The 17,754-nt window shown below is 42.7% G+C and overlaps 2 protein-coding genes across 3 annotated transcripts; both read left to right on the top strand.

Annotated features, from left to right (window-relative positions):
- Positions 1 to 466: 466 nt before the first annotated feature.
- Positions 467 to 5,693, top strand: LOC139554743 (leiomodin-1-like). Its single transcript, XM_071367838.1, has 3 exons — positions 467 to 1,045; positions 3,630 to 5,426; positions 5,521 to 5,693. Exons 1-3 carry the CDS (start codon positions 785 to 787, stop codon positions 5,545 to 5,547), a joined length of 2,085 nt encoding a protein of 694 aa, XP_071223939.1. The 5' UTR covers positions 467 to 784; the 3' UTR covers positions 5,548 to 5,693.
- Positions 5,694 to 10,938: 5,245 nt separating this feature from the next.
- Positions 10,939 to 17,136, top strand: LOC139554734 (mitochondrial import inner membrane translocase subunit Tim17-A-like). Of its 2 annotated transcripts, XM_071367818.1 has the most exons (7): positions 10,955 to 11,040; positions 12,359 to 12,458; positions 12,963 to 12,991; positions 13,245 to 13,308; positions 13,413 to 13,541; positions 16,143 to 16,253; positions 16,385 to 17,136. In XM_071367818.1, the coding sequence occupies exons 1-7, from the start codon at positions 11,038 to 11,040 to the stop codon at positions 16,456 to 16,458; spliced, it is 510 nt and encodes a 169-aa protein (XP_071223919.1). In that variant the 5' UTR covers positions 10,955 to 11,037; the 3' UTR covers positions 16,459 to 17,136. The 2 variants fall into 2 exon arrangements, with proteins under 2 accessions (XP_071223928.1, XP_071223919.1); XM_071367827.1 differs by lacking the exon at positions 12,963 to 12,991 and having other exon boundaries at positions 10,939 to 11,040.
- Positions 17,137 to 17,754: the final 618 nt, after the last annotated feature.

The following is a 17,754-nucleotide window of genomic DNA, read 5'->3' as shown; positions in this document are numbered from 1 at the left end:
TAAGTCAATCTTTCACTGAATGTATGAAAGGGGTCATGATAATGATGGAAGTTTACTATTTTGACCAGTAGATGTCCTCAATTTGTTACTTTTCCACCAAGTGAAATATCCCTCTTCTTTTAGTTCATAATGTGATTTTTGAATGTACAGTATTTCAGCACAGTGTTAGACTTTTCGTGTTGGAACAATGTTTCATGTGTTTTTGTAGAGTCATTAGCTCGTTATTAGTTATCTCGTGAAACTATGTAATAAGACACCCCAATAGCATGGACACATCTTATAATACAAATTCAACTTTACACGTTTGTTTTTATGAAGTCTGTGTTGATTGAACACCGAACCCTCTTGAAGTAATGCTGTAATCATGAAAGAGGAAGTAGCTCTGTGTTATACTATGCTTTGGCATTTCTGGTAAACTCAGCCCTTCCCTTTGCCTTTAAAGGACTATGTACCCTACACTAAATATGGACATGCAGTTTCACAGGATTTCAAAGAATGTCCCAGCCTCACACACCAACTTTCATGATAGGCTAACACTCCATACTGGTACCTGACTGCAAGCCGAGTCTCTAGTCCTCCCTCTTAGCACTAAAATTGATGCCTCTGGTGGCGTCTCAGTGAGAGAGACACCACCTTCGGCCCATGGCCGATATTCTGCAGGCTCCTACACTAGGAAAGAACAATATTCTAACGGAGATACCATACAACTCGTAGGCTACAAACCCTTTACATCTGTTCTGCTCCGAGGGTATTTTCTTTGAGTGTTCTCCAGCCAGAGGTAACCATGTCCAGGAGGAAGGTTAGGGGACTGACGCGAACGGGGCGGCAGGTGAGCGAGGACCCTGATCTGGACAACCTGCTGTCCAACCTGTCCCCTGAGGAGATGGAGGAGCTGGAGAAGGAGGTGTTGGTGATACCGGACCTGGATCCCAACGAGGGAATAGTCATAGAACAGCCTGCCACTAACGCTGTCCGGGACCGGGATGCTAAGCTGGACAGCCGAGAGCGTCCAGGGAAGCTCAGCCAAAGGGAACAGTCTATTGAGGTATGATAACTGAACATCAAGTCAGTGGAACCCCCACAGTTCATGTTTATTATGTGTGAGACTGAGATGGTCTAAAGTCTGCCTTCTGAGATGCTTTACTGACACGATCTGTCACTTTAGGTGTTTATCCTATGTTAATCTACGTGATTTATCCCTTAACTGATAAATCTGTTTAATCTCAGCGATGTTGACAAAACCTTTAGTGGTGGAAGTTGATCACATCCTTTCATATCGAGACTACTTTCAACCCCCTCACATCAGCTCCACCCGTTTCACGTAACTGTTATACTATAATAAAACACATTTTGGTTAATAGGACTGGCTGTTGGAAGCCAGAGAAACAATTCACAAATGTCTAATAGTTCATTTAGGTTAGTGTTTCTTGAACAGGTATTTTGATGATACTTCTGATATTTATTCCCCTGCCAACGGGACCTTGCAAAAGATTCCAGCAGCTCATGCTCCACATAAATCATGATCCACTGCTGCTAGTTCTAATGCCAGAAAAAACATTATTGTATACCCCTCAGAGGCTTTCACATTCTTCACTCAAGTCTCCTGTGGTAAACAGAGGAAATGCTTAAAGATACAGAGATGCCAGATTGTAGTAGCTTTCTAGTTTATAGGTCAAATATATTTAGTTTTTGTAGCTGACAGCTTTTTGACATAGGGCCCACCAGGTAGGGGGAAAACGAGCCATGAGGTAGCCGTTGGAAGTGTATAGAAAAGGGCACTTCAGATGATCGAGCCTGGGCCCTGTGGAGCTTCTTAATCCCGGCCTGATGGAATTCCTTGGTTGATTGTTCCTTACCGCCTTTTAAGGACACATCTGCCAGGGCCACAGCCTTGCACAGCAAAACAGATGGAGCAAGGCTCAGAAATCAAACACTTGTCTGCTCTGCAAATGTATTTCTGCACTATAAAAAGGCTCCCCCGTGCACACTGTAAAATCATGGTATATAATGTCAAGTTTACATTACATGCTGTGGGATTATATCATAGTTTATGTCATACTGTGCTCTCAGGGAGCCAATATGTTATTCTTCATAAATATCCTTGAAATAAAACTAGACTGGTATTACCAAGACTCGTTTTAATATTTAATATTAATATTTCTAGAGAACATGAATGAGCAAATGCATGTTTTTGTGTAATCATTGGTAAACAAAGGGTTACAGGGTTACATAATCAAGGATACAGACTGATTTGGATTTGGAGCTGGAGGACAGGCCTGTGATTAATCATCGTAATAGGGCTGTTGCTAGTTGACATCATAGAATGGTGGCCATGCAGGGATGACCATAACAGGCAAGGCACATTGACAAATTAAACACACATGAAACACAATATCTTGATTCAAATTGAATGATACCGTAGACAACTACTGAACAAAAATATAAATGCAACATGCAACAATTATGAAATGTACTGAGTTATAGTTCATAGCAGGAAATAGGTCAATTGAAATGAAATCATTAGACCCTAATCTATGGATTTCACATGACTGGGTATACAGATATGCATCTGTTGGTCACAGATACCTTGTGAAGGTAGGGGCGTTGATCAAAAAACCAGTCAGTGTCCACCAGTGACCACCATTTGCCTCATGCAATGCGACATCTCCTTCACATAGATCAGGCTGTTGATTGTGGCCTGTAGAATGTTGTCACATTCCTCTTCAATGGCTGTGCAAAGTTGTTGGATATTGCCAGGAACAGGAACCCGCTGTCGTACATGTCAATCCAGAGCATCCCAAACATGCTCAATGGGTGACATGTCTGGTGAGTATGCAGGCCATGAAAGAACTGGGACATTTTCAGCTTCCAGGAATTGTGTACAGATGCTTGCGACATGGGGCAGTGCCTCAAGACCATTGATAAAATGCAATTGTATTCATTGTCCGTAGCTTATGCCTACCAATACCATAACCCACCGCCACCATGGGGCACTCTGTTCACAATGTTGACATCAGCAAACCACTCGCCCACACGACGCCATACACGTGGTCTGCGGTTATGAGGTCAGTTGGATGTACTGCCAATTCCACTAAAATGACGTTGGAGGCGGCTTATGGTAGAGAAATTAACATAAAATGATTTGGCAACAGCTCTGGTGGACATTCCTGCAGTCAACATGCCAATTGCACTCTCCCTCAACTTGAGACATCTGTGGCATTGTGTTGTGTGACAAAACTACACATTTTTAGTGCCCTTTTATTGGCCCCAGCAGAAGGTGCACCTGTGTAATGATCATGCTATTTAATCAGCTTCTTGATATGCCACACCTGTCCGGTGATGGATTATCTTGGCAAAGGAGAAATGCTCACTAACAGGGATGTAAACAAATTTGTTCTCCAAGTGTTAGAGAAATACACTTTTTGTGCGTATGGAACATTTCTGGGATATTTTATTTCTGCTCATGAAACATGGGACCAACACTTTAATGATGCGTTTACATTTTTGTTCAGTATATTACTGTTTGGAATGTTGTGTGGATTCTTGAAAGTCTCGTCAATGTGTACAGTATACTATTCAGATTCACTTCACTGTGGAAACATCCCTATGTAATGTTTCTTCTCCTGCAGGGAGAACCCAAGAAGGAGAGCCGGAAACAAGAGTACCTGAGGAAGATGGGCCTGAGTCAGGAGGGGAAGGAAGGAGGAGGGATCAGGAGGCAATCAAGTATCTCCACTGAACGAGAGAACAAGATGGTGGAGAGAAATAACAAAGACCCGGACTGTACTAAAGAGGACAGAGCCAGCCTGTCCAGTAGATACAGGAGAGAGGAGAGCAAAGAAAAAGATGTGAAAGAGACCCCTAGAGAAAGCTTCAAAAGAGTTGAGAGTAGCGACACTGACGTGAAAGATACAACTAGAGACAGATTCGGGAGAGTGGAGAGTAGGGACATTGTAGAGAAAGAGGATGCCAAGGAAAGAGAGAAAAATGAGGATAGCAAGCTTAAGGAGAAAAGAGACAATAGATTGAGCACCAGTAATAAGACAAAAGAAATGATCTCCAAGTTACAGGAGAAAAAGGAAAAAGAGGAGATCAAGGAGAAAGAAAGAAAGGAGGAGAGTAGGAAAAGAGGTGAAAACAAGACAAGGGGACTTGTGTCAAAGTTGGTGGAAAAGCAAAGTCACGTTGAAGAGAGTAAACCAGAAGATAAGAAATCCAGAGTGGAAGAGAAGGACAAGCCCAACAAAGACAAATTTGACTTGAAACTTGAGCGTCAAAAGTCGCCAAAAGAGGAGGAGAGCGGAAGTGAGAAGCAAGAGGAGAAGGAAGATCCTAAGGAGAAAGTGAAAGAAGATGGTAAGGATAATGAGAAAGACATGGTGTTAAAACGTAAGGACAGTATGAAAGCGAAAGATAGGAGTATCACAGATAAGGAAACAGAAGAGAAAAAGGGAAAAAATTTGAATGAAGGACTAAAATCCATCAAGGGTGATGAACAATGTGGGAACTGTGTGGCGAACAAGAGCACACCTAGCAAGCCCAAAGTAGAGGAGGAAGAAGACGAGGACTCCAGCATGTTCGATGACCTCATGGAGCAGGTTCGCAGCAACGACCCCACCATGACCGAGCTCAACGTCAACAACTCTGAGGTCATCAAGGCTAAAACACTCATCCAGTTCACAGAGGCCTTGAATAAAAACACCCACATTAAGACATTCGCCTTGGCCAACTGCCGTGCTGACGACCATGTGGCCTACGCCATCGCTGGCACCTTGCGCAGCAACACGTCCATCACAAGCATCAACCTGGACTCGAACCTTCTCACCCCCAAGGGTATAATGGCCCTGATCCAGGCCTTGCAGAAAAACACTACACTCACCGAGCTGCGCTTCCACAACCAGAGGCACATCTGTGGGGGCAAGACAGAAATGGAAATGACCAAGATATTGAAAGACAACACCACCCTCCTGAAGCTGGGCTATGGCTTTGAGCTTGCCGGCCCACGCATGACCATGACCAACATCCTGAGCCGCAACATGGACAAGCAGCGACAGCGGCGCCTACAGGAGCAGAAGCTGGCCCAGGCCAATGGTGAGAAGAAAGGGGCGCTGGAGGTCCCCAAAACTGCTGGAGGATTCCTCCGGGGTTCCCCCAAGGCTTCCCCTAAACCCTCCCCACATCCCTCACCAATGCCCTCGCCGAAGTTGACTCCTAAAAGAGGACCAGGAGGGGGACCTCCTCCACCCCCTCCTCCTGGAGGACCACCCCCACCTCCACCCCCCATGCTGGACATAGACTCCCTACGCAACTCCCTGACGCCTGCATCACAGAGGAAGATGGATGATAAGGCCAACAAAGCCGGTGTTAACTCCAGGGACCAACTGCTGGACTCCATTAGGAGTGCCAATATGAAGAAACTGAAGAAGGTAAGATGGGGAAAGGATCAATAACTGATAGACATAGAATGAGTTGTAACACATTTATATGCATATCCATACACCATCCCCTCTTTTCCTACAGGTTGCGGTACCAAAGCTGTTGCAGTAGTCCTCTGGAATCGAGACCATAACCCAAGAAATAGGAAGGACATAGATCTCACAGGTGGTCTTGAGCGTGGATCAAAACTCCTACACATCCCATGCATAGACAGACACACAGTCTGACCACTGTGCTGCGAGGTTGATAAGGCAGGCAAGCAGAGAATGAACAGATGATTTCTATTGGATGCACGGCTTCCACTGTGCCGTGAGTTCTCTCCTTAAGCTATACGCTGGACCGCAGGGACCCTGTGGAGGGAGTTTTTCAGCAGGACGTGCCCTGAGGTCCTATTGGTCTGTCTTTGTCTGTGTTGATACTTTGCCTGTTATTTGCACTAGATTATGAAGCCGTTCATATGGTATGTTGACAAGCATATGTAGCATGATGTGTACAGTATAATGTGGGGGCGTGGTAACTGACAAGCAGGTCAAACAGTTTTCTGTCAATTCTATACAAATCTACTTTAACATTCATTGAAAAATTGGACTGTAATTTGACAGTTTATTTATTTGTGGAGGGAATCACCTTGTGGCTTGTGACATAGAATTTTGCCAAAACTGCTGATTCTCCATGGTATATTATCAGGGAATTAAAATGGGGTTAGACTTCAATAATTCACAGGGGGAGGAGAGAAGGTGGTTTGTAATGTGTGTCATTGCCAAATCTCAAGACTGACATCTCAGGCAAAGTTTTCACATAAAAAGCAACCTATAATCCCAGTCTTCTTTGAATGATTCAGTAAGGAAGTTCAGTTTTATTTGGATGTAAGTATGGTCGCCCTTTTAGTAATAACAACGTTATGTATAAAGCTATTTTCATACATTTTGCTTAAAGTGCAAAAAATTATAATTCTAACAGAAGAAAAAAAACGACACCGTCAAAAGCAAAGAGAACAAATCATAGAATACTATTTAGAGCAACAACAATGCAAATATATTCTAGGCTGGATGTCTTACTACTAAGGATGTCAAAACAGTTTATTTTATTAACATGTCAGAGCAGCCTTGTTGAGCAATGCAATACTAGCTCCCGAGTGGTGCAGCGGTCTAAGGCACTGCATCTCAGTGCTAGAGGTGTCACCACAGACCCTGGTTCAATCCCGGGCTGTATCACAACCAGCCGTGATTGGGAGTCCCATATAGGGCGGCGCACAATTGGCCCAGCGTCGTCAGGGTTAGGGGAGGGTTTGGCCGGGATAGGCCGTCATTCATTGTAAATAAGAATGTGTTCTTAACTGACTTTCCTAGTTAAATAAAATACAAAATAATAATACATTTGAAAAAACTTTAAAATTGGATGTGATGTTGTACAGAGTGTCTCGCTGCTCTAAAAGTGACTATTGACTATTTGTATGCATAATGTGGTTTCTCTGTCATATTGGACTTCACTAACTTTACTTACAGAGCTTGTATACCTTTAATAAAAAGTACTGATATGTTTGCAATTGAAAGTGTAATATAATAAACTATATTTTAACAACTTTGCAATGAAGTACAACAAGAATAAAGGTAAACATACTTAGTCTAATAATAAGATACAGGATGAGGTAATATCTATCCATTATTTGATAGTACAGTACTGATACAAAGAAAATGCTAGGGATACATTTACTGTATTTTGTTTAAATGTTAAACATCTATTAAAAAATATTTTCCTTTCAGGGGGACATTCCCATTTTTAATCTTAATACAATTTCTTCTGCTTGAGAAGTATTCAGTAGGCTATGCCTGTCTATTGCTTGGTTGACAGAATCAGAAATCATTTCCAGCATCTATATAAGATATGTTGTCTTGGTAGAGCCCTGTAACCTGCAATGATATTGAAGCTTTGTGACCGAATGGACCATTCTGTGTGCCATGCCGAGTATACAATGTCAAATGGATCCTAATAAAATGTTTGTGTACACACACAGAGAGCACTGAAGTGTTCCTTGGGAACAGAAAGCTAATGATCTGATGCACTGTTGTGTGTATACTGTAATGTCAATCTGATTTCCATTTCTGTACACATGGCTGGCAGACAAGACTAAATGGAATGTGAACTTTAGTTGGAGAGTACAGTACAGTATACTCTACAAGTTCTCTCCCACAAGATCATGTCCTTCACACAACCAACAAAAGAGAGGGGACTGTCTACTACCAGGGCTTGACTTGGGTGGGAGCTCACTCGATCGGAGTACCGGCACCTCAATGTTTCTACTGCTAGAGCTCCTGCGCCTCTTATAGAATATTAGCTCAAAAGTGCCTAAATATAAACAGTAGCGGCATCCCAAAGGAGTCCCGGCACCTATTTCACTCCAAGTCAAGCACTGCTACTAGTTCTGACAACATTTGAGAAGTTGTGAGATGGCTCCTTTAAGGACATCATGTTCAAGGCAGTGGAAAAGCATTGCTCTCTACCGGCCAGTGCACTTGGGGTTGAGAGGGATAGCAACAGGTCAGTTTACATCTCGACTGCCTGGCCTAAACCTCTGCATCCATGAAATGCCTATATTTGGTCATTTCTCAATGAGGAGTTGCACTGTGATTCATTCCTTTCTCGTTCCTAATAATGGGAAGTGGGCCAGCGGTCTGTCTGGCTCTCCCCATGAACGCTGGTCTGATGGGGAGTGGGGTAGGAAGGAATCTGAAAATTATCAGCTTGTGTAATAGCCCAAACAGTGGGCTATTCCTAAAATGATCAGCTTGTGTAATTACACTTTATAATTTGGGCCATGAGTTTTTCCATATAATCTGACAAGATTGACATTTTAGCAGATGCTCTTATCCAGAGTGAATAAAGCGTTGCTCAAGGGCATGTTGACAGATTGTTCACCCAGTCGTCCCGGGGATTTGAACCAGCAACCTTTTGTTTACTGCTCTTAACCACTAGGCTACCTGCCGCCCCAGATTGGATGGAACATCTGACCTGTAGTCTTTGATGTGATTTGACCGTTTTTTCCTGGCCAGGTCAGTGCTCAGGAAAAACTTGGGGCACTAATAATTCAAATTTAACCAAAAATTGTCTTTGGACAGCTAGATGACAAACTAGTTTTCAGAAAATCTATTAAAATCTTAAAGGGCCAGGAGTTTTTTCTGACCATAATAGGGCCCAGAGTTTGTCTTGACTTTCTATTTTAGTGAAGAGGTATAGACGAAGATAAAACTGCAGACAGTACAACATGAAGCTAGAAACTGCTTCTCCAATTGAAATCCCGATCGCGATTTCATGGCGACGTCACGTTGGCTAGCTAAACTCATGCGCAGAAATATGTAATCGGGTCTAACCATAGACTGTGGCCGTGTTCGAGAGCATAAAAACTGTAATGTATCACGGGTAAATTGTGTCTGACTGAATGATCTACAAATATTAATGACTAGTTATTTATGACGCAAGGTGATTTGCAGATCAGTCAGCCGGCATCCGCCTGCACTGTCGGCTGGAAATATCGAACAAGCCCTATAAAAAGGGTCTAATGGTTGTTCCGCGCCGAACTGCGCAAGTGCAAGTTGTCAAATCAAAGGCACTCCTTCGATATATAGTAGTTTTTTATAAAAAATGTAAACCTGCCAGTTTGTCATGTTCACGAAATCAAATCAAATAAAACTGTATTTGTCACGTGCGCCAAATACAACAAGTGTAGACCTTACCGTGAAATGCTTACTTACAAGCCCTTAACCAACAGTGCAGTTCAAGAAGAATTTAAGAAAATATTTACCAAATAAACTAAAGTTATAAATAAAAATAATAAAAATATTATTGAAGGTAACACAATAACATAACAATAACGAGGCTATATACAGAGGGTACCGGTACCGAGTCAGTGTGCGCGAGGCAATTTGTACATGTAGGTAGGGGTGAAGTGACTATGCATAGATAACAAACAGCGAATAGCAGCAGAGTACAAAACAAATGGGCGGGGGGGGGCATTTGATTAATTGTTCAGCAGTCTTATGGCTTGGGGGTAGAAGCTGTTAAGGAGCCTTTGGTACTAGACTTGGCGCTCCGGTACCGCTTGCCGTGTGGTAGCAGAGAGAACAGTCTATAACTTGGGTGACTGGAGTCTCTGACAATTTTATGGGCTTTCCTCTGACACCGCCTATTATATAGGTCCTGGATGGCAGGAAGCTTGGTCCCAGTGGGCCATACGTACTACCCTCTGTAGCGCCTTACGGTCAGATGCCGAGCAGTTGCCATACCAGGCGGTGATGTCAGGATGCTCCCAATGGTGCAGCTGTATAACTTTTTGAGGATCTGGGGACCCATGCCAAATCTTTTCAGTCTCCTGAGGGGGAAAAGGTTTTGTCGTGCCCTCTTCACGACTGTCTTGGTGTGTTTGGACCATGATAGTTCGTTGGTGATGTGGGCACCAAGGAACTTGAAACTCTCGATCTGCTCCACTACAGCCCTGTTGATGTTAATGGGGGCCTGTTCGGCCCGCCTTTTCCTGTAGTCCACGATCAGCTCATTTGTCTTGCTCACAGTGAGGGAAAGGTTGTTGGCCTGGCACCACACTGCCAGTTCTCTGACTTCCTCCCTATAGGCTGTCTCGTCATTGATCAGGCGTACCACTGTTGTGTCGTCAGCAAACTTAATGATAGTTTTGGAGTCGTGTTTGGCCATGCAGTCATGGGTGTACAGGGAGTACAGAAGGGGACTAAGTACACACCCCTGAGGTGCCCCAGTGTTGAGGATCAACGTGGAAGACGTGTTCTTGCCTACCCTTACCACCTGGGGGCGGCCCGTCAGGAAATCCAGGATCCAGTTATAGAGGGAGGTGCTAAGTCCCAGGATCCTTAGTTTAATGATGAGCTTCGTGGGCACTGTGGTGTTGAGCGCTGAGCGTTATTGGAGTAATAATATGTTAAACTACATAAGACATTGTCTCAAATCTAAGTTGTGCATTTAGATTTTGAGAAAATTAACAACTGGGAATAATTTTTCACTTCTCTGATTCGCCTTGTTTGACAGTGCAGGTGACTGCCGACTGACTGATCTACAAATCACCTTGCATCATAAATAACGACTCATTATTATTTGTAGATCAGTCAGTCACAATTTACTCATGATACATCACGGGTTTGATGCTATCCGTCTCGGAACAGGCCAGTGCCTTCTCAAACCCCTTCGCAAGCGTTCCTGGAAGTTTTGCGATGTTGCTCTTCTGGGTTAATAAACTCTGTGATAAAATATTAAATTAAAATGTAATATTGCAATAGCTACATTATTTATTTAGTGATGACGTAGTCGTTTCTCCGGTTGTTGTTGGCAGTTACATCAGGGGGAACAAGCACAGACACAAAGTCAAAAGTGGCTATATAGTAAAACATTTATTTTTGGTTTTAATTTAAGGTTAGGGTTAGGCATAAGGTTAGTAGTGTGGTTAAGGTTAGGGTTAAAATCCCATTTTATGAAGAGAAATGGTAGAAATGGGCGGGGTTTATGACGTTGTGGCTGTGGTAACTAGTGACGACTGGAGGACCATTGAAATAACAAAATGGAGGAATACGCACGGGAGCCATGGTGAGTCTTGGTAGCTAGCTAACTAAAGTGCAAGACAGCTTTACCGGTCTTGTTATTATGGTGTCCTAACATCATAAATAACCTGTTAAAATATACAATCAATATATCGTTCATCAAAACGAATATTTAAACCCCCAAATCCGAAGATATTCAGCTAAGCTAACGATGCTAGCTAATTCAATTAGTTATCTAGCTAACGCAGCTAGCTAGCAAGCCATGTTCGTTGTTGGGAAGCACTCTTCAATGACCTTGTGTTGAGCGTTTACACGTTGGTGGTGGTAACGACGTTAAAATCGTATAATTTCACGCATACGTTGTGTGATCCACACTATTCACCACAAATTAGTCGGATTAGATATTTCCCACGTTCACGGTTCACAAGTATCTAGCTAGCCCTGCTACGTTACTAGCCTGCTAACTATGAATTGTGGTTGCTCAATCATTTCATAGTGTGTGATGTAATGTCTGCATGCTCCATCCACATGAGAAAGCATAGCTACCTAATACATTAATATATGATATTAAGTATAATAGTAACTAACTAGCTATCTCACTAACGTTAATCTACTCGTTAAGGTAGCCTAGTGGTTAAAGCGTTGGGCCAGTAACTGAAAGGTTGCTGGATCAAATCCCCGAGCTGACAAGGTAAAAATATGTCGTTCTACCGCTGAGCAAGGCAGTTAACCCACTGTTACCCGGTAGGCCGTCATTGTAAACAAGAATTTGTTCTTAACTGACTTGCCTAGTTAAAGCTGAAAATAAAGTGATATGCTAGCTAGCAATTGTAAGGGCTAGCTATTAGTAGTTTGTAAGGCATGTGCTGCTAGCACAGCGTAGCTACGTTTCAAGCAACTACATTAACTAAATCAAATGTATTGGTCACATACACATATTTAGCAGATGTTATTGCGGGTGTAGCAAAATGCGTGTGTTCCTAGCTCCAACCATATCTAACAATACACATATCTAAAAAGTAAAAGTGGAATTAAGAAATATTTAAATATTAGGACGAGCAATGTCGGAGTGGTATTGACTAAATATAATAGAATACAGTATATACATATGAGATGAGTAAAGCAGTATGTATCTATGGTTAGCCTACCGGTATCTACTCAGTGTGGCAATCAAAACATTTTTTCATGCATTTTAAATGCACTCTAGCCTTGATCCAAGAGTTTGTTTTGTTTTTACATTCCAGCACAGTGTAAAAACTATATTGGTTGCATCAAAGTTAAATGCACCCATGACCCTGAAGAAAAACTGTTAGATACCTGTGGTGTGGTTATCTGTGTTTATTGAACACACTGTGTTTTTGCAGTCCGTGGAGAATTGTGGACGACTGTGGAGGTGCTTTCACCATGGGGGCCATTGGAGGAGGGATCTTCCAGGCAGTCAAGGGCTTCAGAAATTCACCTTCAGTATGTAAAGCCATGTAAATAAATTCACCCATGTGCAAAATTAAGTTGACAGCTATGTTTGATACGGCCTTTGTAACTTGAAGGAACAGTTACATTTTAACTTATGAAAATGCCTGTCAATTACAGCCCTTGTTTGACAAAGAATTTAGCACTTTGCTGAATGAGTTGGGCATAGTGAGGTGTGGCTCTGGAGAACCCAAGGTGGTATACAGTTGTTCCCCGTCTTGGGTTTTCAGGTGATGGATGGTTTGGAGGACAGCTGGCTCCATGTGAACTACAATCCCAACGCTTTGTTTTAACATTTAGAAACATTGTTAATCCTTGCTAAAGTTACGGTTTGGTAATCTTTGGAACTTTCATATAAGCGAGAAAGAATGTTTCAAATACAAAAGATATACATACTTTGCGAAGTTGCACCCGACTGTTACACTACCACACATCCTCTCACCTTGCGCTCACATTTCCATTGTTCCATTCCACTTTTCTGTGTTTCTTAAAATACAGCCGGTTGCAACGTTCCTGAACTGCTTACAGTAAGTGTGCCTTTTGTATTTGACATTTTGTTTCTCGCTTATATGAGTTAAGTTCTACATTTTTCCTAAACAGTATTGCACGTTAGTTCTATTCTGCGTTTTAAACAGAGCATTTGTGCAGCCTTCTGTCATTTGCCACACATGGCTAATGGAGACCTCTAATGGTTCAATGGAATGAAATTGGAGTCATGAAAAGGGGTTAAGTGTGGTGTGACGAATGAGGAGTTTTGATGCATCTTCTTTCTGTTCTCAGGGGATGAGCCACCGATTGAAAGGTAGCATGACTGCCATCAAAACCAGAGCCCCACAGTTGGGGGGTGAGTGCACATTCAAATTGAAACGTATTTTCCATATTTGGTCCTTATTTTATTCTCTGAGTGTAATGCATTGTTGCTTTCTGTGGATTCTGTTTTTATTGTAGGTAGCTTTGCAGTATGGGGAGGCCTCTTCTCCATGATTGACTGTGGGTTGGTAAAGGTTCGGGAGAAAGAGGACCCCTGGAACTCCATCACAAGCGGGGCCATGACTGGAGCCATCCTCGCAGCAAGAAGTGAGTGATAATTTAACCCTATCAGTCCCAAGACCCCAGCAGAAATCACTTTTATCTGACTTTCATATATCTGCATGTCCAACCCTTATATTTAGACTCACAATGAAGTGTTTTACCATGTTCTTTACAGGACAACCAGGGCTACAAGTAGAACACAAAACAATTTCACATAAATAATTGCATTCATGAGTTTTATTAACAAGTGTCAATAAAAAAACAAGGTCATTCAAAGCAAAAACCGGATAAAAATGAATTTATATGAAGGCTGTAAGTACAGAAATTGTATGCTCACTGGGAAATGAATATCCAACTAGTCAGTGACAAATTGTAGGAGTTTGTGACGGCAACTGTGAGTTTATTATAGACACTAATATGATCTTTTATGTAGATGAACCCCTTCTAATGACTCTTATGTAGTGTGTGAGCGTCATAGAACAAAGCATGTCTCTTCTTTTCATAGATAGATTGTAATAGTTTGTGGCTCAAACCATTCAGACTCTACAGAAATGTTTCTAAAAAGGACCCGGCTTCGGGATCGGCCCTTGTCTCACAAACACTGCTCTAGCTCAGCCGCCGTTAATCACACAGACTTACGCCGGCGTAATGGTGGGACTCATTTGGTTAGTAATTCTCATTTCAAGTCCACAAGCGACAGCATTGCTGTGAAGGACCTTCATATTTTTCTCCATCCCACATCATACTCGCAACAAAACGCCCTCGTACGGTATCTTATAAGAACATTTGCACCGTTTGTTCCTTGTTTAACACAGCTATGTATTTTCCCATGCTTATTCCCCTCTCAAATATACCCACTACCCACAATATGTGCATTTCAATTCTGAACATTTGTGTAGGCATAGTGTTTTTTCACTCAATGTGCATTCAGAACGTATTCGGGCGCCGTGACTTTTTCCACATTTTGTTACCTTACAGCCTTATTCTAAAATGTATTAACACATTTTTTTTCTCATCAATCTACACTCAATACCCTATAACGACGAAGCAAAAACAGGTTTAGAAAATTATGCTAATTTGTATTTTTATTTTTTTTTAACTGACATTTACATAAGTATTCAGACCTTTTACTCAGTACTTTGAAGCACCTTTGGCAGCGATTACAGACTCGAGTCTTCTTGGGAATGACGCTACAAGCTTGGCACACCTGTATCTGGGAAGTTTCTCCCATTGTTCTCTGCAGATCCTCTCAAGTTCTGTCAGGTTGGATGGGGAGCGTCGTTGCACAGCTATTTTCAGGTCTCCAGAGATGTTTAATCGGGGTCAAGTCTGGGTTCTGGCTGGGCCATTCAAGGACATTCAGAGACTTGTTCTGAAGCCACTTCTGCATTGTCTTGGCTGTGTGCTTAGGGTCTTTGTCCTGTTGGAAGGAGAACCTTCACCTCAGTCACGTCCTGAATGCTTTGGAACAGGTTTTCATCAAGGATCTCTTTACTTTGCTCCTTTCATCTTTCCCTCGATCCTGACTAGTCTCCCAGTCCCTGAAAAACATCCCCACAGCATGATGCTGCCACCACCATGCTTCAACGTAGGGATGGTGCCAGGTTTTCTACAGACGTAGAAGGTGTCCTGGAGGGCAGGTAGTTTGCCCCCGGTGATGCGTTGTGCAGACCTCACATCACCGGGGGCAAACTACCTGCCCTCCAGGACACCTACACCACCCGGTGTCACAGGAAGGCCATAAAGATCATCAAGGACAACAACCACCCGAGCCACTGCCTGTTCACCCCGCTATCATCCAGAAGGCGAGGTCAGTACAGGTGCATCAACGCAGGGACCGAGAGACTGAGTCCTTTAGTGCCTTTTACTGAGGAGTGGCTACTGTCTGGACACTCTACCATAATGGCCTGATTGGTGGAGTGCTGCAGAGATGGTTGTCCTTCTGGAAGGTTCTCCCATCTTCACAGAGGAACTCTGGAGCTCTGTCATTGACCATCGGGTTCTTGGTCACCTCTCTGACCAAGGCCCTTCTCCTCCCAATTGCTCACTTTGGGTGGGCGGCCAGCTCTAGGAAGAGTCTTGGTGGTTCCAAACTTCTTCCGTTTAAGAATGATGGAGGCCACTGTGTTCTTGGGATCCTTCAATGCTGCAGACATTTTTTGGTACCCTTCCCCAGATCTGTGCCTCGACACAATCCTGTCTCGGAGCTCTGCGGACAATTCCTTCGACCTCACTGTCAACTGTGGGATCTTATATAGACCGGTGTGTGCCTTTCCAAATCATGTCCAATCAATTAAATGTACCACCGCTGAACTCCAATCAAGTTGTAGCAACATCTCAAGGATCATCAATGGAAATGGGATGGACCGGAGCTCTATTTCAAGTCTTATATCAAATGGTCTGAATACTTCTGTTTTTAGTTTTTAATACATTTGCAAACATTCGCTTTGTCATTATGGGGTATTGTGTGTGGATTGATAAGAGGAAGAAAAATATTTAATCCATTTTATAATCAGGCCGTACCGTAATAAAATGAGGAAAAAGGGAACAGGGTCTGATTTACTTTCACAGTGCACTGTAAATGTTGTGTTTTGGTTTACTGTCAAGGCTAGTCTGTTTTTCTGATTTCTCTACTGTTCTCTTCAGATGGACCTGTGGCCATGGTGGGCTCTGCAGCAATGGGAGGTATACTGCTGGCGTTGATAGAGGGTGCTGGGATCCTGCTCACTAGATTTGCTTCATCACAGTTCCCAACTGGTGAGTGTCACTGAGCTATGCTATAGATGATTCTCAGGGCTTCAATGAAGGCTTATAGAGAATGCAAATGACTGCCCAGTTGTCTTTTCAATAGATTATCCCTGATCTCACCTCTTCTCCTCTTTATACAGGTCCCCAGTTTGCTGAGGAGCCAGCCCCCATGCCTGCCCCTTCCTTTGGAGGAGACTACAGACAGTACCAGTGAGAGGTCCCTCTCAGTCTCTAGGCCTTTTTGAATTCCTTGCTGAAGTTACACTGGAGAAATGGAGGACAAATACTACACAATACGCAATTGCACCTAACATAATGGACTGGGTCAGAACTAAAGGGCAAATTCACACTTTCTCCCCCCGGAGCCATGTACAGATTTGCCTTTTACCATCTTCAGCCTTGTCAGTTGTGCGTAGTTCACCCTACATTGGTTAAAATATCTGAACTGGAGACGAGGGAAAAGTTTGTAGTTTGTACAATCATACATGCATGTAATACCCTACCCTGCAAGTGTGCCAGATACACTGGAGCTGATGTTTAGCCAAGGGCACTGCCATGGCTATGTCAATATCAACTCAGATGGACCCTTCCAAACTTGTATAATGTTTTTCGTATGTGTGTATATATAGGCTTTCCTGCATGCATTTGACATGTTTTGCTTATTTGCCTTGTTCATCATATCCTGTGCTTGTGCTCGCCATTTTGTAAATTTAAAATGTAAGTGGGCATTTTATGAATTGCTTTTATTGAATGGTATAAAAGGCAAACAATTCATTATGCTGTCCCTGAAATCTTAGGATTTATAGTGACTTATGGTCCTCATGCAAGGGGTTGATACAACGTATCTGTATGACAGATTGAATTAAACAAGAATAAAATTGGTCAAATACAATTATTTTGTAGCTTTTATTTTACCTTCAAATTATCACGGAGTGCAACTTCATGAGTATGCTCATCATGTGGATTGTGCGGCTACTCTTCCTGGGGTCCATACAAATCATGAAACGTGACATAAAAACAAAAAATAGAACTAAAGACCTATTATTCTAGGCCGTCATTTATATTCAGTGGTGTCTAGGCTCAGTTACATACAGTATACACTGAGTGTACAAAAGATTACAGACATCTACTCTGAGACTGACCAGGTGAAAGCTATGATCCCTTATTGATGTCACTTGTTAAATCCATGTCAATCAGTGTAGATGAAGGGGAGGAGACAGGTTAAAGAAGGAATTTTAATCCTCGACAATTAAGACATGGATTGTGTACGTGTGCCATTGAGGGTGATCGACAATCGATTTAAGTGCCTTTCGACGGGTATGGTAGTAAGTGCCAGGCGCACTGGTTTGTGTCAAGAACTGCAACGCTGCTGGGTTTTTCACGCTCAACAGTTTCCCTTGTGTATCAAGAATGTTCCACCACCCAAAGGACATCCAGCTGACTTGACACAATTGTGGGAAGCATTGGAGTCAACATGGGCCAGCATCCCTGTGGAATGCTTTCGACACCT

The sequence above is a fragment of the Salvelinus alpinus genome, chromosome 2, assembly GCF_045679555.1.
Source record: "Salvelinus alpinus chromosome 2, SLU_Salpinus.1, whole genome shotgun sequence".
Classification (NCBI taxonomy): Eukaryota; Metazoa; Chordata; class Actinopteri; order Salmoniformes; family Salmonidae; genus Salvelinus; species Salvelinus alpinus.
This window is presented reverse-complemented; position numbering and strand designations above follow the sequence as displayed.

Bases quoted from the DNA above. Each gene is read 5' to 3' on its own strand.
- LOC139554743 (XM_071367838.1), top strand. From the start codon at position 785: ATGTCCAGGAGGAAGGTTAGGGGACTGACGCGAACGGGGCGGCAGGTG. The intron at 1,046-3,629 runs GTATGATAACTG...CTTCTCCTGCAG, and splicing joins AAAGGGAACAGTCTATTGAG to GGAGAACCCAAGAAGGAGAG. The intron at 5,427-5,520 runs GTAAGATGGGGA...CTTTTCCTACAG, and splicing joins ATATGAAGAAACTGAAGAAG to GTTGCGGTACCAAAGCTGTT.
- LOC139554734 (XM_071367818.1), top strand. The intron at 12,992-13,244 runs GTAAGTGTGCCT...TTCTGTTCTCAG, and splicing joins ACGTTCCTGAACTGCTTACA to GGGATGAGCCACCGATTGAA. The intron at 13,542-16,142 runs GTGAGTGATAAT...TGTTCTCTTCAG, and splicing joins AGCCATCCTCGCAGCAAGAA to ATGGACCTGTGGCCATGGTG.